This window comes from Neofelis nebulosa, chromosome 4 (assembly GCF_028018385.1).
Source record: "Neofelis nebulosa isolate mNeoNeb1 chromosome 4, mNeoNeb1.pri, whole genome shotgun sequence".
NCBI lineage: Eukaryota > Metazoa > Chordata > Mammalia > Carnivora > Felidae > Neofelis > Neofelis nebulosa.
The window spans coordinates 87,740,664-87,764,172 of record NC_080785.1 but is presented as its reverse complement, the minus strand read 5'-3'; the positions used below and the strand labels follow the sequence as shown (position 1 = coordinate 87,764,172).

General features: G+C 36.6%; 1 protein-coding gene and 1 long non-coding RNA gene across 14 annotated transcripts in view; one reads left to right on the top strand and one right to left on the bottom strand.

Annotated features, from left to right (window-relative positions):
• Positions 1-23,509, bottom strand: part of LOC131509496 (uncharacterized) — a 154,967-nt gene that overhangs the window by 59,508 nt on the left and 71,950 nt on the right. For 5 of the 9 annotated variants that reach the window (XR_009260530.1, XR_009260529.1, XR_009260527.1 and 2 more), the window contains exons 4-6: positions 18,076-18,188; positions 1,805-1,941; positions 1,588-1,653 (exon numbers count right to left, since the gene is read on the bottom strand). This is a non-coding gene — a long non-coding RNA (uncharacterized LOC131509496). The remainder of the gene's footprint in view (positions 1-1,587; positions 1,654-1,804; positions 1,942-18,075; positions 18,189-23,509) is intronic. The other 4 variants (XR_009260535.1, XR_009260534.1, XR_009260531.1 and 1 more) reach the window with 3 other exon arrangements.
• The window catches only part of PTPN12 (protein tyrosine phosphatase non-receptor type 12), a 103,758-nt gene that overhangs the window by 68,515 nt on the left and 11,734 nt on the right, over positions 1-23,509 (top strand). For all 5 annotated transcript variants that reach the window (XM_058725293.1, XM_058725292.1, XM_058725295.1 and 2 more), the window contains 3 exons: positions 1,983-2,060; positions 2,171-2,269; positions 16,365-16,450. In XM_058725293.1, coding sequence (XP_058581276.1) covers positions 1,983-2,060; positions 2,171-2,269; positions 16,365-16,450 — 263 coding nt within the window. The remainder of the gene's footprint in view (positions 1-1,982; positions 2,061-2,170; positions 2,270-16,364; positions 16,451-23,509) is intronic.

The window sequence follows — 23,509 nt, the reverse complement described above, 5'->3', positions numbered from 1 at the left end:
GGCTCAGGTCAGGATCTCATGGTTCATGGGTTCAAGCCCCGTGTCGGGCTCTGCTGACAGCTCAGAGCCTGAAGCCTGCTTCAGATTCTCTCTCTCTCTCTCTCTCTCTCTCTCTCTCTCTCTCTCTCTCCACCTGCTCCTTCCCTGCTGGTTCTTGGTTTCTGTCTCTCAAAAATAAATAAATGTTACAAAAATTTTTTTGTATTGTTTTTTTAAGTAAATGCTGTACCCAACATGGGGCTTGAACTCAGAACCCCAAGATCAAGGGTTGTATGCTCCATCAACTAAGCCAGGCTCCCCCCCCCCCCCCCCCGCCAATTTTTTTTTAATTTTATATTTTAGGTAATCTCTATACCCAACATGGGGCTTGAACTCACAACCTTGAGATCAAGAGTCACATACTCCACTGATTGAGCCAGCCAGGCACCCCCCTTTATAGCTTTATAGTGTATGTTTCTGTGACTATTTCAATCTGTATCTTGGATAAAATAGGATTAATAAAATATTTAGGTTTTTTTTCCTTCTTTCTGCCCTCTATTCTTTCTCTTTTTCCTCCTGCCTTCTTTCCATTTTAAACTCTTGCTTAGGGAATATTTAAATTTAAAATTTTCCTCAAAAGCTGTCTAGGATTAAATTTTATTTTTGTATTCCTCAAAAATTGTAATCATCTCCTGATAGTCGAAATGAAGGTTTTTAAATGAACAAAATTTAATTAGGATTCTAACCCATTTTAACATAAAAGTGAAAGATTAAAATTGAGATGGAAACAGGCATATAGATAAATGCCAGTAAGCAAAATAAATAACTGGTCATCTCAAAAGTTGTGTATTTTGAACATAGTCCTCATTTGACTGTGTTTGGCTTAACATAGGGTAAATCTTCTGTCTTAGGTTAGGACTTGATGTAAAAACCTTCTGATGTTATATAAAGACTCTCAAGCAGTAAGCCTGGGAATCTTTTTTTTTTTTTTTTAGTTTTTTTTTTTTTTTTAAATGTTTATTCATTTTTGAGAGACAGAGTGTAAGTGGGGCAAAGAGAGAGGGAGACACAGAATCTGAAGCAGGTTCCAGGGTTTGGGCTGTCAGCTCAGAGCCCGACGCAGGGCTTGAACCCAGGAACTGTGAGATCATGGCCTGAGCTGAAGTCAGATGCTTAACCAACTGAGCCACTCAGGCGCCCCATGCCTGGGAATCATTTTTAATTCTTTTTCCTTATCACTTCAAAATATTCTTGGTGATTACCAAGTTCTAATAGTTCTACCTCAGAAATGTGCCTCAAATCTGCTTTTTTAAAACTCCTTCAGTAAACTACTACCAGTTTGTCCCCTTTTCAGACTCTTGTCCTCCATGCTGCAAAAGTAGACTGTATATCAAATCTCCTCATGTCTGTGCTACCTATTATAGTAGTTCTAATTCCAGGTGTACCAAGAATTGTCTGGGATATTTCACAGTCTCCAGAGACACAGCTGAGGGATCTGTATTTTTACCAAATTTCTTAGCTGGTCCTTATGTAGCCAGCACAGGGAACAGTGGCCTGTAGAATGAGTTCAAATTTTATTGTTTACAGTCTGATCCCAGGTAGCCTTACCTTCTTTCCTCCTTGAATACTTCTTCTTTCACTTTTAGGCTATCTCCACATCAAGCTTCTCAATTCCTGAAATAGAGTATATATTTAATCTGCTTTGCTTATGTATATTTCCTTCACTTTTCATTCCACACACCAATCAGAGTTAGTTACAGCATTTTTATTCCCACTGAACTGTGATTTTGCCTTGGCTGGATATTTATTTGTTCACATATCTCACCAGCTTGACTGCCGAGGGTCAAGATTAGCTTTGTATCCACAATGCCAAGAAGAGTGTCTGAAGGATGGTAGGTAGTTCTCAGTACATGTTTTCACTCATCCAGTATGTATATAAGGTCTGTTTGAAAAGTTGAAGGTCTATATGAAAGAGAGTTGATGTATTAAATTCTTTGTTTCAGAAAATACCAGAGGAATTCAATGTATTTAATTTAATACAAGAAATGAGAACACAAAGGCATTCTGCAGTACAAACTAAGGTATAGTTTTTTGTTTTACTTTATAAACTGTATTTTTATAAATGTCTTCTTGTTTTGTTTTTTGTTTTTTAACATCTTTTCCCTTGTTTAATATTTCATCTCCATAATAGGAGCAGTATGAGCTTGTTCACAGAGCAATTGCCCAACTGTTTGAAAAACAGCTACAACTGTATGAAATTCATGGAGCCCAGAAAATTGCTGATGGAGTGGTAGGTGTTCTTGGCCTATTAAATTTAGAAAACTTTTCTTTATATTTTTCAGCTTTCTTTTTTTAGGGTAATCTCTACACCCAACATAGGCTCAAACTTAGTAACTCCGAGATCAAGAGTTGCATGCTCTATGGACTGAGCCATCCAGGTGCCCCCAAAAACTTTTACTTTTTAACCAAGATGTAATACTTAGCTTTTTAATTGTCATCTTGTGTTATCTAACATAATATCCATGACAATTATTTTCATTTTTTTGTTAACTCCTTTCCTTCTTCCTATTTGAATCTCTCTATTGTAATGGATATTTATGGGCTCCATAACCAGCTAAATAATTTTCTGTAGAATATAGCTAGGAAAGTTAATCTTATATCAAAAATCATTACTGTTTCAAGTATAAATTACTTTTAAGAAGTTAACTAGGGGCACCTGGGTGGCTCAGTCACTTGCATGTCCGACTCTTGATTTTGGCTCAGGTCATGATCCCAGGGTTGTGGAATCAAGCCCTATGTCAGGTTCTGCACTGAGCATGGAGCCTACTTAAGAACCTCAGTGTCTGTCTGTCTCTCTCTCCCTCTGTCCTTCTCTCTTTCCCTCTGCCCCTCTCTCCCACTCATGCTCTAAAAAATAAAAATAAAAAAAATTTTAAATTAACTATTGTTCTCCTTTTCTACCCCCACCTAAGTAATTATAAGTTGATTCTACATGAATTGTATTTTGTTCTTGGTCATAATATATAGTTTTATAGTTAATTTTGTACAGGCTTTTTAATGAAGTAGAATTGGAGTGCTACAATTAAGTCCCTTTTTGGCGTGTGTTTATTAGTTCGATGTCATTTTAGCTTTTTTTTTTTTAAACCTAAATATTAAAGTTTTATTTATTTTTTTAATTTTTAATTTTTATTTTTCTAATATATGATATTTATTGTCAAATTGGTTTCCATACAACACCCAGTGCTCATCCCAAAAGATGACCTCTTCAATGCCCATCACCTGCCCTTCCCTCCCTCCCACCCCCCCATCAACCCTCAGTTCTCAGTTTTTAAGAGTCTCTTATGCTTTGGCTCTCTCCCACTCTAACATTTTTTTTTTTCTTCCCCTCCCCCATGGGATTCTGTTAAGTTTCTCAGGATCCACATAAGAGTGAAAACATATGGTATCTGTCTTTCTCTGTATGGCTTATTTCACTTAGCATCACACTCTCCAGTTCCATCCACGTTGCTACAAAGGGCCATATTTCGTTCTTTCTCATTGCCACATAGTACTCCATTGTGTATATAAACTACAATTTCTTTATCCATTCATCAGTTGATGGACATTTAGGCTCTTTCCACAATTTGGCTATTGTTGAGAGTGCTGCTATAAACATTGGGGTACAAGTGCCCCTATGCATCAGTACTCCTGTATCCCTTGGGTAAATTCCTAGCAGTGCTATTGCTGGGTCATAGGGTAGGTCTATTTTTTTTTGAGGAGCCTCCACACTGTTTTCCAGAGTGGCTGCACCAGTTTGCATTCCCACCAATAGTGCAAGAGGGTTCCCGTTTCTCCACATCCTCTCCAGCATCTATAGTCTCCTGATTTGTTCATTTTGGCCACTCTGACTGGCGTGAGGTGATATCTGAGTGTGGTTTTGATTTGTACTTCCCTGATGAGGAGCGACGCTGAGCATCTTTTCATGTGCCTGTTGGCCATCCGGACATCTTCTTTAGAGAAGTGTCTATTCATGTTTTCTTCCCATTTCTTCACTGGATTATTTGTTTTTCGGGTGTGGAGTTTGGTGAGCTGTTTATAGATTTTGGATACTAGCCCTTTGTCCGATATGTCATTTGCAAATATCTTTTGTTGGTTGCCTTTTAGTTTTGTTGGTTGTTTCCTTTGCTGTGCAGAAGCTTTTTATCTTCATGAGGTCCCAGTAGTTCATTTTTGCTTTTAATTCCCTTGCCTTTGGGGATGTGTCAAGTAAGAAATTACTGCAGCTGAGGTCAGAGAGGTCTTTTCCTGCTTTCTTCTCTAGGGTTTTGATGGTTTCCTGTCTCACATTCAGGTCCTTTATCCATTTTGAGTTTATTTTTGTGAATGGTGTAAGAAAGTGGTCTAGTTTCATTCTTCTGCATGTTGCTGTCCAGTTCTCCCAGCACCATTTGTTAAAGAGACTTTTTTCCATTGGATATTCTTTCCTGCTTTGTCAAAGATGAGTTGGCCATACTTTTGTGGATCTAGTTCTGGGGTTTCTATTCTATTCCATTGGTCTATGTGTCTGTTTTTGTGCCAATACCATGCTGTCTTGATGATTACAGCTTTGTAGTAGAGGCTACTAAAGTCTGGGATTGTGATGCCTCCTGCTTTGGTCTTCTTCTTCAAAATTACTTTGGCTATTCGGGACCTTTTGTGGTTCTATATGAATTTTAGGATTCCTTGTTCTAGCTTCAATTTTGATTGGGATTGCATTGAATGTGTAGATAGCTTTGGGTAGTATTGATATTTTAACAATATTTATTCTTCCAACCCATGAGCACGGAATGTTTTTCCATTTCTTTATATCTTCAATTTCCTTCATAAGCTTTCTATAGTTTTCAGCATACAGATCTTTTACATCTTTGGTTACATATTCCTAGGTATTTTATGCTTCTTGGTGCAACTGTGAATTGGATCAGTTTCTTTATTTGTCTTTCTGTTGCTTCATTATTAGTGTAGAAGAATGCAACTGATTTCTGTACATTGATTTTGTATCCTGCGACTTTGCTGAATTCATGTATCAGTTCTAGCAGACTTTTGGTGGAGTCTGTCGGGTTCTCCATGTATATTATCATGTCATCTGCAAAAAGTGAAAGCTTGACTTCATCTTTGCCAATTTTGATGCCTTTGATTTCCTTTTGTTGTCTGATTGCTGATGCTAGCACTTCCAACACTATGTTAAACAACAGCGGCGAGAGTGGACATCCCTGTCGTGTTCCTGATCTCAGGGGGAAAGCTCTCACTTTTTCCCCGTTGAGGATGATATTAGCTGTGGGCTTTTCATAAATGGCTTTTATGATGTTTAAGTATGTTCCTTCTGTCCTGACTTTCTCGAGGGTTTTTATTAAGAAAGGATGCTGAATTTTGTTAAATGCTTTTTCTGCATCGATTGACAGGATCATATGGTTCTTATATTTTCTTTTATTAATGTGATGTATCACGTTGATTGATTTGGGAATGTTGAACCAGCCCTGCATCCCAGGAATGAATCCCACTTGATCATGGTGAAAAATTCTTTTTATAAGCTGTTGAATTCGATTTGCTAGTATCTTATTGAGAATTTTTGCATCCATATTCATCAGGGTTATTGGCCTGTAGTTCTCTTTTTTTTACTGGGTCTCTGTCTGGTTTAGGAATCAAAGTAATATTGGCTTCAGAGAATGAGTCTGGAAGTTTTCCTTCCCTTTCTATTTTTTGGAATAGCTTGAGAAGGATAGGTATTATCTCTGCTTTAAATGTCTGGTAGAATTCCCCAGGGAAGCCATCTGGTCCTGGACTCTTATTGGGAGATTTTTGATAACTGATTCAATTTCTTCGCTGGTTATGGGTCTGTTCAGGCTTTCTGGTCCCTCCTGTTTGAGTTTTGGAAGTGTGTGGGTGTGTAGGAATTTGTCCATTTCTTCCAGGTTGTCCAGGTTGTTGGCATATAATTTTTCATGGTATTCCCTGAGAATTGCTTGTATTTCTGAGGGATTGGTTGTAATAATTCCATTTTCATTCATGATTTTATTTGGGTCATCTCCCTTTTCTTTTTGAGAAGCCTGGCTAGAGGTTTGTCAATTTTATTTATTTTTTCAAGAAACCAACTCTTGGTTTCATTGATCTGCTCTACAGTTTTTTTAGATTCTATATTGTTTATTTCTGCTCTGATCTTTATTATTTCTCTTCTTCTGCTGGGTTTGGGGTGTCTTTGCTGCTCTGCTTCTATTTCCTTTAGGTGTGCTGTTAGATTTTGTATTTGGGATTTTTCTTGTTTCTTGAGATAGGCCTGGATTGCAATGTATTTTCCTCTCAGGACTGCCTTTGCTGCATCCCAAAGCGTGTCAATTGTTGTATTTTCATTTTCGTTTGTTTCCATATATTTTTTAATTTCTTCTCTAATTGCCTGGTTGACCCACTCATTCTTTAGTAGGGTGTTCTTTAACCTCCATGCTTTTGGAGGTTTTCCAGACTTTTTCCTGTGGTTGATTTCAAGCTTCAATGCATTGTGGTCCAAAAGTATGCATGGTATGATCTCAATTCTTGTGTACTTATGAAGGGCTGTTTTGTGACCCAGTATGTGATCTATCTTGGAGAATGTTCCATGTGCACTCGAGAAGAAAGTATATTCTGTTGCTTTGGGATGCAGAGTTCTAAATATATCTGTCAAGTCCATCTGATCCAATGTATCATTCAGGGCCCTTGTTTCTTTATTGACCGTGTGTCTAGATGATCTATCCATTTCTGTTAAGTGGGGTATTAAAGTCCCCTGCAATTACCACATTCTTGTCAATAAGGTTGCTTATGTTTGTGAGTAATTGTTTTATATATTTGGGCGTCCCGTATTCGGCGCATAGACATTTATAATTGTTAGTTCTTCTTGATGGGTAGACCCTGTAATTATTTTTTTGTTTAATTTTTTTTTCAACGTTTTTTAATTTATTTTTGGGACAGAGAGAGACAGAGCATGAACGGGGGAGGGGCAGAGAGAGAGGGAGACACAGAATCGGAAACAGGCTCCAGGCTCTGAGCCATCAGCCCAGAGCCTGACGTGGGGCTCGAACTCACGGACCGCGAGATCGTGACCTGGCTGAAGTCGGACGCTTAACCGAATGCGCCACCCAGGCGCCCCGACCCTGTAATTATTATATAATGCCCTTCTTTATCTCTTGTTACAGCCTTTAATTTAAAGTCTAGTTTGTCTAAGTATGGCTACTCCAGCTCTCTTTTGACTTCCAGTAGCATGATAAATAGTTCTCCATCCCCTCACTTTCAATCTGAAAGTGTCCTCAGATCTAAAATGAGTCTCTTGTAGACAGCAAATAGATGGGTCTTGTTTTTTTATCCATTCTGATACCCTATATCTTTTGGTTGGCGAGTTTAGTCCATTTACATTCAGTGTTATTATAGAAAGGTATGGGTTTAGAGTCATTGTGATGTCTGTATGTTTCATGCTTGTAGTGATGTCTTTGGTACTTTGTCTCACAGGATCCCCCTTAGGATCTCTTGTAGGGCTGGTTTAGTGGTGACAAATTCCTTCAGTTTTTGTTTGTTTGGGAAGACGTTTATCTCTCCTTCTATTCTAAATGACAGACTTGCTGGATAAAGGATTCTCGGCTGCATATTTTTTTTCTGTTCATCACATTGAAGATCTCCTGCCATGCCTTTCTGGCCTGCCAAGTTTCAGTAGAGAGATCGGTCACGAGTCTTATCGGTCTCCCTTTATATGTTAGAGCACGTTTATCCCTAGCTGCTTTCAGAATTTTTCTTTATCCTTGTATTTTGCCAGTTTCACGATGATATGTCGTGCAGAAGATCGATTCAAGTTACGTCTGAAGGGAGTTCTCTGTGCCTCTTGGATTTCAATGCCTTTTTCCTTCCCCATATCAGGGAAGTTCTCAGCTATTATTTCTTCAAGTATACCTTCAGCACCTTTCCCTCTCTCTTCCTCCTCTGGAATACCAATTATACGTAGATTATTTCTCTTTAGTGCATCACTTATTTCTCTAATTTTCCCCTCATACTCCTGGATTTTTTTTAATCTTTTTCTCAGCTTCTTTTTCCATAATTTTATCTTCTAGTTCACCTATTCTCTCCTCTGCCTCTTCAATCCGAGCTGTGGTCATCTCCATTTTATTTTGCAGCTCATTAATATCATTTTTTAGCTCCTCCTGGCTGTTCCTTAGTCTCTTGGTCTCTGTAGCAATAAATTCTCTGCTGTCCTCTATACTGTTTTCAAGCCCAGCGATTAATTTTATGACTATTATTCTAAATTCACTTTTTGTTATATTGTTTAAATCGTTTTTGATCAGTTCGTTAGCTGTCCTTATTTCCTGGAGGTTTTTTTGAGGGGAATTCTTCTGTTTTGTCATTTTGGATAGTCCCTGGAGTGGTGCGGAACTGCCGGGCACTTCCCCTGTGCTGCCTTGAATAACTTGTGTTGGTGGGCGGGGCCGCAGTCAGACCTGATGTCTGCCCCCAGCCCACTGCTGGGTCTATAGTCAGACTGGTGGGTACCTTCTCTTCCCCTCTCCTAGGGGCGGGATTCACTGTGGGGTGGTGTGGCCCGTCTGGGCTACTTGCACACTGCCAGGCTTGTGGTGCTGGGGATCTGGCGTAGTAGCTGGGGTGGGTTGGCAAAGTGCACAGGGGCGGAAGGGGCAGGCTCAGCTTGCTTTTCCTTTGGAGATCCGCTTCCGGAGGGGCCCTGCAGCACCGGGAGTGATTCAGACCCGCTGGAGGGATGGATCCGCAGAAGCACAGCCTTGGGTGTTTGCGAGGTGGAAGCAAGTTCCTTGATGGGAACTGGTTCCCTTTGGGATTTTAGCTGGGGGATGGGCGAGGAGGATGGCACTGGCGAGCGCCTTTGTTCCCCGCCAAGCTGAGCTCTGTCGTCCGTCCTCTGTCGTCCGGGGCTCAACAACTCTCCCTCCCGTTGTCCTCCAGCCCTCCTGCTCTCCGAGCAGAGCTGTTTAACCTTCCAGATGTTAAGTCCCGCTCACTGTCAGAACACACTCTGTCCGGCCCCTCCACTTTTGCAAGCCAGACTCGGGGCCTCTGCTTGGCCGGCGGGCCACCCCTCCGCCTTGGCTCCCTCCTGCCAGTCCGTGTAGTGCACACCGCCCCTCCGCCCTTCCTACCCTCCGTACCCTCTTCCGTGGACCTCTCATCTTCGCTTGGGTCTGGAGAATCCATTCTGCTAGTCTTCTGGTGATTTTCTGGGTTATTTAGGCAGGTGTGGGTGGAATCTAAGTGATCAGCAGGACCCGGTGAGCCCAGCGTCCTCCTACGCAGCCATCTTCCCATTTTAGCTTTAAAAGATCTTATTGGATATTCAAACTTTTGACCTGACAAAAATACTGTATTCTCATAGTGTTCTCATGTCTGCCTCTGCTTTCTAATTAGGTCTTTTTTTGCTATATGTACATAATGACCTTGTCCTTGAAGGTATTGTGCTATTTTTTTAAATAAAATTTCTTTATGTTTTTATCACTGAAACTAACATAGCTATCACATGATAAATTGAACTTAGCCTCGATAACTGAAGTAAAATGAGGCACAAAATTTATAACCTTTATTTTCCTTTTCTTTTGCACATTGTTTTTGGCACTTTCCCAGACTATTTGTTTAAATTTCTAGGTTTTACATATGAGAGATTTGTTACCAAATGCTGGTCTCAATGTCTTAAAATAATATAGTATTGATTATTTTGACAGTATGGATTATCCATGAGCTTTAGGGGCTATGTATTTCCTTTATTAGCCAAATGATAATGTAAATTTTTAAGATTAATGTATGTGACCTCATTTTTATTTCCTGTATTAACCTAGGAATCATTGTGCAACCTTATACATGGCCATCTCTTTTTCCCCCTTGGTTTAATTAAAGCCTGTTATAATCTGTACTGAATATAGTCAAATATTTTCTAATACAGAATAGAATGTTTATATATTACTATGTATAATATTTAAATTGAGGTTCAGTTAATGCTTCAGAAAGCTAAATAGGCTATGCTTTTTTTTTCTTTAAACTGTAATGGGAAAATATTTGTTTTTATAAATGCAAGATTTAATTTTAAAGTTAAAGTTTTGATACTTCAGAAATATAGATGCTTTAGACTACCATTTCCTTAGTATATACAAGTGAAAAATATTCTATTACATTTTTTAAATGTATAGAAAATTCTTATTTTAATTTTTTATTGAGATATAATTGGCAGATAACATTATATTGGTTTTAGGTGTACAGTGTGGTGATTTGATATTTGTATATATTGTGAAATGATCACCACAATAAGTCTAGTTTAACATCCATTACCATACATAGGTACATTTTTTTTTTCTTGTGATGAGAACTTTTAAGATTTACTCTCTTACGAACTTTGAAATATGCAATATAGTATTATTTAGTCACCATGCTGTACATTATATCCCCTGACTTTTTAATTTTATAATTGGAAGTTTGTATAGTTTGACCTCGGCTGTTTGACTTCCTTTACCCATTTCACCCACCTCTGGCAAGCACCAATCTGTTCTCTGTATATGAATTCAGTTTTTTGTTTTTAGATTCCACATATAAGTGAGATTATATAGTATTTGTCTTTCTCTGACTTATTTCACTTAGTATAATGCCCTCAAGATCCATCCACGTTGTTGCAAATGGCAAGAGTTCCTTCTGTTTTATGGCTAAATGATATTCCATCATGTGCATATACCACGTTTTCTTTATCCATTCTTCCATCGATGGACATTTGGGTTGCTTTCTTGTCTTGACTATCATAACTAAGGCTGCAGTGAACATAGGGGTGCATATATTTTTGAGTTTGTGTTTTCACTTCCTTTGGATAAATACCCAGAAATGGGATTACTGGATTGTTTGGTATTTCTATTTTTAATTTTTTAGGAACTTCCATATTGTTTCCATAATGGCTGCATCAATTTACATTCCCACCAAGTATACACAAGGGTTTCCTTTTCTCCACATCCTCTCCAACACTTATTATTTCTGTCTTTTTGATGCTAGCCATTCTAATAGGTGTGAGGTCTCATTGTGGTTCTGATTTGCATTTTTCTAATGATTAGTGATGGTTGAGTATTTTTTCACATATTCCTGATGGCCATGTGTATGTCTTCTTTAAAGAAATGTCTATTCAGGTCCTCTGCCATTTATAATCAGTTTTTTTTTTTTTTTTTTTTTTTTGGCTATTCAGTTGTGTGAATTCCATATATATTGTGGATATCAACACCTTATCAAATATATGATTTGCAAATATTTTCTCTTATTTCATAGATTGCCTTTTCATTTTGTTGATGGTTTCCTTTGCTGTGTGGAAGCTTTTTAGTTTGATGTAGTCCCACTTGTTTTTTGTTGTTGTTGTTGCCTTTGCTCAAAAATATTTTTAATGCAATATTCAGTGTTATATATTTAAAGCTTTTAAGTATATTTAAGTAATCTCCAGAAACTGATATGTGGTAAATATTGCATTGCTCTCTCATCTCTGTTTTCTTATTACCTTGATTTTTTTTTTTGTTTTATTTCATAAATTAAACTTTCATTTTATTAGTCTGAACTTCACACTAGGATTTAATTTTGTTATAGATTGTTTCTGTCTAATGGCTCAGAGGTTTATAAATAGCTAAGGAATACAAGAAGGATCATACAGTGTATGGGATGAGATGAAATATCACCTAATAGCAGATTAATGGTTATTTCAAACCTACTTTCTCATATCATTGATTGATACATAGGAGACACCCACTAAATGTTTGCTAACTGAACTTAAAATGTTAGATTATGTCCTTGCATTTTAAAGCTGACACGGCGACTGCTGGATTTACCTTTTGGGCAAGATGGCAATTTCTGTTCTGTAAAAAGGAAAAATCATTCTCTATAGAATCCATTCTGAGAAAGCTGTATTTGTTGAGAAAAAATACTTTGCCAAAGGTAGTGACTAATACTGTATTAACTATATAACTCAATGGGTGAATGGATTTAAAAAGTGGAAGGAGGAATGGATAGAAGAAAGACAGACAGCTTATCATTCTGTGTAATTTTTTTATCTTGTCCTCTTAAGAAATCTTGCTTTCTAGGTATTGTTGAATCTGGGTGACTTGTTTTTATAGCAGGTTTATATGTGGTTGGAAACCATAAATGCCATTTAGAAAAAATGTGGAATGTAAAAAACCGGGGAAAATTATTTTAGAACTGTATGGTTGAATAAAATGATTTGAAATATTTTCCTTACCTCTCTGAACCTATGCTCTGAGAAACATTTATAAATCTGTTTATTTCTCCAACAATTTAGAGGCAAAGTTAAAAAACAAAAAACTCTCAAATTGTATGTTCTAGAATTATTTTCATAGAAATTTTGGTTGGAATGCTGACCAACAATATAAGGCTTTATAATAAATGATATTTGTGGGGCGCCTGGGTGGCTCATTAGGTTACGCAGCCGACTTTCACTCAGGTCATGATCTTGCAGTTTGTGAGTTCCAGCCCAGTGTCGGGCTCTGTGCTGACAGCTCAGAGCCTGGAGCCTGCTTCAGATTCTGTGTTTCCGTCTCTCTGCCCCTCCCCTGCTCACGTTCTGTCTCTCTCTCTCAAAAATAAATAAACATTAAAAAATGTTATTTGTTAGAGGTATTTACAACTAAGATGACTTTCCAGAGTAAGAGATCCAAAGCGAAAATTCATTCTAGAATGGAGTAGCCTACTGATTTGGAATTTAGAAATACATAAGTAAGCAAACATCTGTAAGATATGCTTGCATGCTTTTTTATCTTGTATATAAAAGACCAGTTATCTACACCAGGTTTTTCAATTCTAGGATGATTGAGTAATAGCAATAGTTTGTGTTATGGTCCTTCTGTTGTGTTGTACATTTAAAAAAATTTTTTTATATGTTTATTTATTTTTGAGAGAGAGGGAGAGACAGAGCTTGAGCAGGGGAGGGGCAGAGAGAAAAGGAGACACAGAATCTGAAGCAGGCTCCAGGCTCTGAGCTGTCAGCCCAGAGCCCAACACGGGGCTCGAACTCACGAACCATGAGATCATGACCTGACCTGAAGTCGGACGCTCAGCTGACTGAGCCACCCCGGTGCCCCTGTTGTGGTGTACATTTTATTTTATTTTATTTTATTTTTTTATTTTTTATTTATTTATTTTTTTTAACGTTTTTTATTTATTTTTGGGACAGAGAGAGACAGAGCATGAACGGGGGAGGGGCAGAGAGAGAGAGGGAGACACAGAATCGGAAACAGGCTCCAGGCTCCGAGCCATCAGCCCAGAGCCTGACGCGGGGCTCGAACTCACGGACCGCGAGATCGTGACCTGGCTGAAGTCGGACGCTTAACCGACTGCGCCACCCAGGCGCCCCGTGGTGTACATTTTAGATGTGATACTGAGTTTTTAATAATTTTTCCTCAAATATAATGTCTTTTATTTTTAAATCACCTTGTTTTAATATTTGATTTTACAGCTGATAATATATCTGTAATTATTTGATAGTTAGGTTCTGATTTTTTTTTGTGTGGCCTTTCACATGGCTGTTATGTAGTAAATATAAGACACAAAATTACTTCAGTGAAATGGGTGAAGGTGGTCAAAAAGGTAAAAAATAATAACTTTAGCTCTTCTTGAAACAAGGATACACTAGAACCTAATTACCAATGGATTACCTTATTTCTAAAGTTGGAATCACCAAGTTGGTGATTGTTTCAGGTAATAAAAGCAGCTTAAGAGAGCTATCTACATTAGGACAAATGTGGGGACAAAAGCTGTAGTTAAGAGTGTCAGAAGATATGAGTAGAGCAAACATTATTGTAGGTAAAACAGGAATCCAAGAACATTGTCCTATTGTGAAGTCCAGTAACTGAGAGGATTTGTTCATGCTGTGTAGGCAGTGGTTCTCTTGAGTTGCATTTCTGTATTGGCAACATTCATTTCTTTCTTAAGATGAAACTCAACATGTTCAAAAGTCTTAACCTCCCCCAAAGTTACTTTTCTTCTTTTGGCCCTTTCTATTAATGGCTCCACCATTCTCTCATTTATTCAGAATGAGGAATTCATGACATTTTCTTTCCTTTATCATATTTGTTGTCATTTGCTTGCAGATGCTCTTTGTTTCTCTTCTTGTTCCCTTCCCACCTATTCCCTTCCATACTCTGTTGTGTGTAGCAATATCTTATCTATCCTTTAAGGCCATTCAACATACTGCCTTAATATTCTCAACTTCTTAATATTTCTCAACTATATTCTTAATATCCACACCTTCATATAACATCTCCTTTCTCTGATTTCATCACTTTATGGTTTTATGATTACCCCTTTACTTTTTAATTTGGTGATTATTACTAGACTATACACTTCTTGGAGTTAAGTACTATGTTGTTTACATTTTTGTATCCTCTGTAGTGCTTACTCTTCAGTGCATTTCACATATTGAGCTATTCCAAAATCCAAAATGCTCTGAAAACCTGAAGTTGTAGGGAGGGAGAAGGGAAGAGAGAGTGAGAGTGTTGGTTTGGTATTATACCCATTTGGAAGCAAAATCTAAGTTGGCATGACTTGAGGCTTTCACATTGTACTATAAAAAATTGCTGAGTTTTGTAGGTTAGAAGCAGTTTCATATGGTTCCCCCTTAACCTTTATTTAACCTATTTAATGTGAATATTTACAGGTTTTGATACAAAAATATTGAATGTTATTATGGGAATATGTTTATAAGCATATGAATTAATATGTCGGAGGTATCTTTAATATTTGTCTAGGTGTAATAATTACTAGTGCCCCCACTTTCATTCTTAACGAGCCCTGATTTGGACAATAAATTATATGGCTACTTTGCCTTAGCAGATATCCCTGCAACAGATGCTTTGTTATGGTAGGTGGCTTTAATTTAAGGATGAAAACATCCATTCTCATAATGTAATTGTTGTTTTGGTCAGAGTAAGATGCAGAGTAAGGATGCATAAAACTCTTTTCTGATACATCTCATTATGTATCAGGACACAGTGCACTAAAAATTGTTGCAAAGTGGAGATCTCTGTTTTTCTTGGTTAGGCCTACTTAGTAAAAAAACAACAAAAAAACTCATTGGCAAGAAACAGTTATAAAGGCAAAAAAGGTGCTATGATGAACCCAGCAAAAGTACATTTTGATTAAAAAAAAAAGGCAATTACAGTTTCAGAGTTCCTTAATCATAGTTTATATAAAGATGGCTTTTTTTCTAAAATTAATCTGAGATGTAGGTAACAATGAAAATCATTCTTGTCTTCCGACCCATTAACATATGCCTAGCTGGATAAAAATGAAGTACTTCCTTGAGGCTGAAACTAATTCAAGGCAGTGTTTTATATAATAATTTCAGAACTCTTCTATTCACAATCCTAAACACAACCTAAGATTCTTATAACTACTGACTCTGGAACATCCATGTTAATGAATATTACTGGTCCTTATGACCAGCGAGAACAAGGATATCTCTGGATGGGCTCTCTCTGCCTTTTTTGGGTTTATTTGGTTAGAGAATGATATAATAGTTATATATGCTTATGGAGTAAGGCACTCCATGGTGATAAAGGGTAGGGCAAAGATTGATTAAAATGAATTCTGGGACCTGTTTAAAAGTACTAAGTAGCAGTAGGAATCCTGAAAAAGATTGGGAAAAGTGGAAGATATAAGCCTTATTTTACTGGCTTTTTTTTTTTCTTCTTCTCTGCACATGTTAAGCTTCTAGTAGTAGTGATGCCTGAAAAAAAATCTTCTTTGATCTTTATTTTCTTGGGAAATCTGTTTCTTTATGGAAACATTTGAAATGTGTTGAAATGCCATGGTACACAATTGAGTTTTCAGTAACTGGAAATAGATTGTGGTGGTGGTGGTGGTGTTTTTTTCTTTTTAAGTTTATTTTTTAGTAATCTCTACACCCAGCGTGGGGCTTGAACCCATGACCCCAAGATCAAGAGCCGCACACTCTTCCAACTGAGCCGGCAAGGCACCCCTAGACTTTTTTTGATATGAATGTCTCTCATTGAAGTTTGGCCCTTTCAGCTAAAATAATAGAGAATGTAAACCCCATTTTGGGAAAGTGTCATTGTTTTACAAATTCAAAAGCCAAGAAACCGCTTATGTGAGGGGCACCTGGGTAGCTCAGTTGGTTTAAGTGTCTTGATTTCCGCTCAGGTCGTGATCTAATGGTTTGTGGGTTTGAGCCCTGCGTTGGGCTCTCTGCTGTCAGCTTGGAGCCTGCTTCAGATTCTCTGCTCCCCCTGTCCCCTGCGCTTGCTCTCTCTTTCAAAAATAAACATTAGAAACAGCTATGTGAAACATGAGGAAGGAAAATTATTTTTCTCCTAACTTTAATGAAGCTTTTTTTTTCTCGGCAGAATGAAATTAACACTGAAAATATGGTCAGCTCCATGGATCCTGACAAACAAGATTCTCCTCCTCCAAAACCACCAAGGACCCGCAGGTATTGTATGTCACCTTTTATTTGAAAGGATATTTTTCTTTTACTTACTCTTAATTAAAATAAATTCTGAATATTTCCAAGTTGTTTTTATAACTTTTATCATTCTTTTTTTTAGGATATAGCATATGTATTTGATTTGTTACTAGTGTACTAAAAATTTTGTTTCACTTTAGATAAAATTTCAGTAGTACACTGTACATTAACAGTGAACATCCCCTTGAACTGACAGTAGTTCATGTTTTGGTATGTGGTATAATTACAATTTTAAATTTTCTAAAAGATGTCCACTTTTGCATAATGACTGAAAAAGTGATAATGATTGTCAAAAATTGTGTGCACACTGAAAAAGTTATTTGAAGATGTTTAGTAACATTACTAGCAAAATGAGCTTATTTCTGTCCGGATTTTATTACTTTCATACCAAGCTCATTTATAATAAAGTCAAGATATTCTTGTACCCTTTTTTATTTCTTTTTTTCTTTCAGGGTAGCTGCTAGGTCAGTTATGTGGTAGTATGGAAAGAATATAGATAGAATCAGAAAGATTTAGTTTCAAGTCCTTTCACCCATGTACTAGCTTTGAAGTTCTAATTAAGCCACTTATTTAATCCTTGGTTCATTTTGTTTTTGTTTAAGTAGTGTCCTAGGAATGAAATGAAATAAAGTATGTGAAAATGCTACCTATAGGACTTGGCACATTATTAGGTTTCCATTACATGTTAGTTTTCCCATTACAATTACTATACAATTATTAACTATTACAATGACTTATATAGGGTCTTGTCTCGAGCAAATATCTGCCCAAATGAATTGGCCTTCCCTTAAAGTAGGACTTCTTTTATATACGATTCATCAATTTTTTTTTTTTTCCCTTAAAAGTTGAATAGAAGTTGACTGAAGTTAAGTGGGGTTTGGTCTTGGCATTGAGTTGCTACACCTTAATGAAATTATTCCTCAATACAAAAGAAGAATACAATTTTCCCTGATAACTAAGGCAAGATATCATACTTACTGTAGTCTCTGGAATACTTTTATGTTATGTGCTTCTCTGTGGAACAGTAGAAAGCCTATGAAGGTGGGTTTACAATCTCAGCATTTAAATGCTCAGGATGTGGTTAACTGTGCACTAACAAAACTTCCCAGTAGTAGTTTCTTGTTTGATTTCCACTTTGGTATCTATACTGAAATTGGAATCTTAGCCTCCTGGGAAGGTATCTAGTTAAAATCTATAAACTGTTAGCTAACTTCTTTGTCCCACATGAGTCCTTTGGGATCCTAAAAGAAACTGTACTCTAGCTATAAAGGTAATAAATCAAGAAACATTTTTGCTACCCCAATATCTTTTAATTTTTTTGAGATTGAGCCAATGTAGAGGTTCTCAAAGTGTACACTGATATTTGTGATGTACATAGTCCTCTATTTCCAACAACAAACAGTGGTAATATCTTCCTAATGTTGAAGGGAAAAAATGAATAGAATGTTGTGAATTTTAAGTCTTTTTGAAAGTTTGACTCCTGTTATTCTTTAATAAACAAAAAGGATAATAAAGAAGTAGTAAATGAGTATTAATAGAACAACGTTCATTCAGCTTAAGACAGGATTTTATTTAGGGATATGTGAAGTTACCTTTTTCTTATACATGCAGTGGAGTCAAATGGCAGAATTTCCTCATGTTCCACAAAGGCATACCCTGTGAGTTCCAGGTTGAGATGAGTTTTAGAACTAGTGTAAATTGTTAACTGAAAATAAAATCACAACAGTGTAAGACTGATTAAAAAGTAATAATGGTATACTTTCTTTTTCAGTATGGCTACAGAAAGCAAATAAATGAATTGGTTGTTTAAAGTACATGTTCTTAGAGAAAGATCTAGAGAGGAAGCCTTATGTTTGTTGTATTAGATTTAATCAGTCATATAATTCTGGTTTATACATACTTAAAGAGTATTGTAGATTTTGAACAGCAGATTTCATTTTCTATTTTCACTAACTCCAGCACTCTGTAAGTGTACCTTGTTAGCTGTTTCTATAAATTGTCAACAGGTTTACTACAGAGACACAAATGGGTGTGTGCCGTAGTAAAATTTTCTTTATTTAATATTTCAGAGACAGTGACAGTATACTTGATGCTTTCTTCTAATGCCTCTCAATTCAGTTTTAAGTGGGATTAGAATTGGAAGGAATATGGAATGTGGTTGTTTCAGACATTTTGTTATTGAGGCGAGAGGTAAAGATTTATTGAGGGTTTTGTATTTGGAAGACTTGCACAGAAATAGTCTTTCATATTGTAGATATAATATAACAAAGTACCAAGGAGAGAACCCCGATAAGCACCATAATTTGTGAGGAGCAGACTAAAAGAAAGCTGTAGAAAAGGAAAACCACCAAGGGTAAAACCAGGAAAACAGTGGCATTCTACAAGCCGTGAAGGAATTTCGTATCTGCCAGAAATACATGAATATCAACCTCTTTGAGGGTTGCCTGGGAGAATGAATAGACTTTCAGACATCTGTGGCTCTTAGAATATCCTGAATAGGTGAGGGCATTTGTGGGGTCAAAATAGGAGTTAAGGTCTACTCATTGGAGGCTTTTGAAGTTACCTGATTTGGGGAACCCTCATCTAGCAAAGAATGTGGTTTTTTGGTGAGGATTTTGGTGACCAAGAACTCTGGGAAAATGGCAACTGGAAAAAGTAGGTGATGGAGAAACCTGTATTTCACAAAACAGTTGTTGTTCTTCTGCACTGTTTTCTTCTGTTAAAAAAAAAAAGTCTTTGGCTCTTTTTTGAAATGCTATTTTCCTTTTGTTGATTCTTTTTTTTAACAAGTATATTAAACAAATGTATTGCCTTGAAGTGGCTAATTTTTAAGAAAGGAGCAAAGTGATTGAATAAAAGTAGGAAATGGTCCTATAGGTCAGCCAAATAAGAAGTGATTAAAAGAGGTCCCTTTCAAAATACTAAATATCTGGAAATAGCCTTATGTAGAAAGTGGAACCTTAGGTAGAATTATTTTCATTTGTATTATTGAAAAAAAATTAAGTGTTCTTGATTGGAAAAGTTAAATGTAATTGAGCTTTCGCAGTGATACTTAAAATATCATTTATTTTCATATTTGATGCACTTTTCACTAAAATACTAACCGGATCTTTCTGAACTTGACAATATAATGTTAACTTGGATGAGCAAAGAGAAATAACATAGAAAACTTTGGATGAAAATAGTGATAAGCAAGGACCAACTCTTTTAAAAACTAGAAAACTGTAATAGTTTTAAGATAGTCTGTCAGTGGTATAAGAATATACTAGTTAATGGAGTTGAATCAACAACTAGGGAATAGATCTTGTTAGGAATTAATATATACTAAATAGGGAGAAGGAAAAGGTTTGGTTATTTATAAAGTCATAATATAATATTACTAATCATCTGAAGAAAAATATATTTAGATCCTTATACCAAATACCAAGGCAATCTTCAGGTGATTAAATACAGAAAGTCAAATTATTGAAACAAAATATAATGTTTGACCTAAAAAATAATGATGTTTGACAAACTTGTAGAAGGGAATATAATAGAAGGATAAAGGAAATCATAAAGGACAAAAGTGATTTATTTGACTGATTAAAATTTTAAAGTTCTAATTGAATTATTCATTCCCAATTTGCATTCTTTAAGATAAATAAGGGTAGATTTTGGCAAAACGCAAAAATATGCATGCTTACTATAGTTCTCTAATTCTTGTGTTATTTCTTTTCACTTTAGAAATACTTTTGATCTCAGGCATAATTTTAAAAAGTTATTGATAGGGGTCAGAATATATAATAAAACCAAGAAATAAAGGATAAACACAAGTAGAACATCTTTCTCAATTCCAAAGTTTAAGCTATATAGAATATAAAGTAACCATTATATTGGGGTGCCTGGGGGCTCAGTCAGTTAAGAGTCCGACTTCACTTCAGGTCATTATCTCAAGGTTGGTGAGTTCGAGCCCTGCCTCAGGCTCTGTGCTGACAGCTTAGAGCCTGGAGCCTGGTTTGGATTCTGTGTCTCTTGTCTCTCTCTGCCCCTCCCCTGCTAGCACTCTCTCTGTCTCTCTGTCAAAAGTAAAGACATCAAAAAAACCTTTTTTTATTAAGTTAATCATTATATCAAAAGTAATCATTAGCATTGATACAACACCTATATTTATGTTTTCTCATCTTCCTTTTTTAGATTGCCATGTATTCTCTATTCATTCTGTAGATAGTCAGTGATATGTCAGAGTGGTAAGTGATGTCATGAACACAGTGACTTTTACAGTAATCTTTATCACAGAGATATTAATAGCTGTTTTCCAAAGGAACTGATGTGAATAGGCTAGCTGAGTTCAACCAAGAACACAAGTCTCCTATCTTCTAGTCCAGTCATGTTTTCTTCATTATATGGTATTACCTCCCTAAAAAAAGAGAGTAGTGAAAGTTTTTGTTTTGAAAGTGTTCTGTTCTAATTTTTTGGTAGTCATTTTCTTCACTCCCTTACTGTTTCCACCCCATATGGAATCCAGCCTAAATTACTGTAAGAAAAGTAATTTTCTGATTTTATGTAACATAACAAATTATAGAGTCACTCATTTTAAGACTTGGTCAAACAAATTAAATATAATTTATTATTATTATAAAGTCCAAATGTCTTAGTGTGAAGTTCTGAGCCTTCACAGTATAGCTTCAATCTACCTTTTTAGTTTTATTTTTCACTGTTTTTCCAAACCGTTGTGTTCATTGTTCTGTCCTCTTCTGGTACTGGTATAATGCCTAGCATGTGGTAGGTCCTGAATGGTTTGCTTTGTTTTTGAGAAGTGAAATCTATGCCTTCCTCAAAACAGAGGATATTAAAACCAGTATTTACAATAAGAATTATGCAAGTCATATATCAGAGTATCTAGTAAAAACATGAGTGCTGGTTACTATAGTGGAAAGTCCATTTGTAGCATATATATTTTTGTGGTTGGGCTTCCAATTTTTGTGTACATGAAAGTGCTATTTAAGTGTTTTAAGCCTTGTTCCAACCAACTTTAAATCAAAGAAGGATAGGAAGAAATCTGTTAGTGTAATTACCAAATTTGAGTAGCCACAAAAACCCACAAAGGGACACAAGAAACTTTTGGAGGTGATGATGTATGTTTATTACCTTGATTGTGGTGATGGTATCATGGGTATATGCATATGTCCAAACTCATCAGATTTTATACATGAAATATGTATAGTTTTTTGTATGTCAACTCTACCTCAGTAAAGCTTTTTAAAAATATGAGTAGCTAAGAATGTGTTTATTGTGTATTTTCAACATCCTGCACACTGTTTCCAAAAGTACTTAACAAGATTATTGGTTAAATAAGGCTGTTTGAACACATTTAACTCTGGTCCCTCCCTAAACTTCCTAAAATTATTGTGAAGGAATATAAAAATGTATGAAGATTTTAAAAACAAAATTGGAGAGGGATGGCAGCAGAAGGATGATGACAGAACTGTGGAAAGTAGAAAGGTTATCAACCAATGTAAAGGGACTAACAGAACAGGGAAAGCTAAAACTTGCTTTCCTGTAGGTGGGGGAAGCCCACAAGAATCAACATGATTCTCCAAAGAACTCTCAGAAAACCTCAGAAATTGGAGGTCCCCCTTAAGACTAGTGTGTAGGATGGGACTAAAAACAAGGAGACTTGAGTGTTTCTATTAAGAGTATTTAGAACCCCAGATTCCTTACATCAAATTGAGGAAATGACTGCCTCTCTCACATTTGGACACACAGGAAGGATTTACTCTGGAGTGGCTGAACCAGGGGGGGGGGTCTTTGGATTCAAGGACATCAGATCCAACTGATAGTGGTGTTGTAGTGCCTTACTGAAAACAGGAATTTGTATGCTGAATGGTCACATCCTCCAGGTCCTTTGCTCCCAGATTGCTGGTGGGAGAACCTCCCTTTTGAAAAACTAACTAGCTCAAGAGATGAAATGTACACTTTACTCGTTGTGGCCCACCAGTATTGTTGCAAAGGCTGTACTCAGTCCACATGACCTCTAAGCCACAAGCTTCAAGACCTCCCTCTTACATAATGTGTATAGATCTTCCAGTCATTTATAATACTCCATTCTTTAAGAACAGAACCAGGATGATCAAGCATTTGACAACGTCTCTAACGTGAAAGACCTAAATAAGCAGGAAAAAAAGGAACCTAGATGAAATAGAGATAATACAAAGTAGAAAAAAGATAGTAAGATAAATTTCCAGTATTAAAGAACATGAATTTTTATTTTTTTAAAGTTTTTACTTATTTATTTTGAGACAGAAAGAATCCCAAGCAGGCTCCTCACTGACAGTGTGGAGCTCGAACTCACGAACCTGAGCTGAAATCAAGAGTTGGACACTTAACTGACTGAGTGAGCCACCCAGGGACCCCACCTTCGACTCTTGATTTCAGCTCAGGTCATGATCTCACAATTTGTGAGTTTGAGCCCCATATGGGGCTCTGCGCTGACAGTGCAGAGCCTGCTTGTCATTTTCTCTGCTCCTCCCCCACTTATGTGTGCGCGCTATCTCAAAACAAATAAATAAACTTAAAAAGAAAGTTTCCAATCTGGTAGATAAAAAAAATTATAATACAATGGATTCTGAAAGTTCCATGGTGAAACTGTAGAACCTCAAGAACAAAAAAGAACCTAAAAGCTCCAAGAGAGGGAAAAAACACAGTTCACATTCAAAGGAGCAGGAATCAGAATTACATAATTGTGAAGGAAAATTATTTCTAATCTAAAATTATGTATATTTTCAAAAAATCAATAACCTTGAAAATATAATACTCAAATATAAAAAGCCTCAAGAAATTTGCCTCCCATATGTAGTTCTTAAGAAGAAATTGCAGGATACAACCACCAAAACAAGGAAGTGTACCTTATGTATGGGACCTGGAAAATAGGAGAGCCCTACTGGAGAGAACGTCAGCTCTGTGGGGCCTAGGTAGTCAGTGGTACACACTGGAGCTCGAGCACCAAGGACCTAAAAGCCTAAGAGGGACGTGTGTGGTATTGATAAT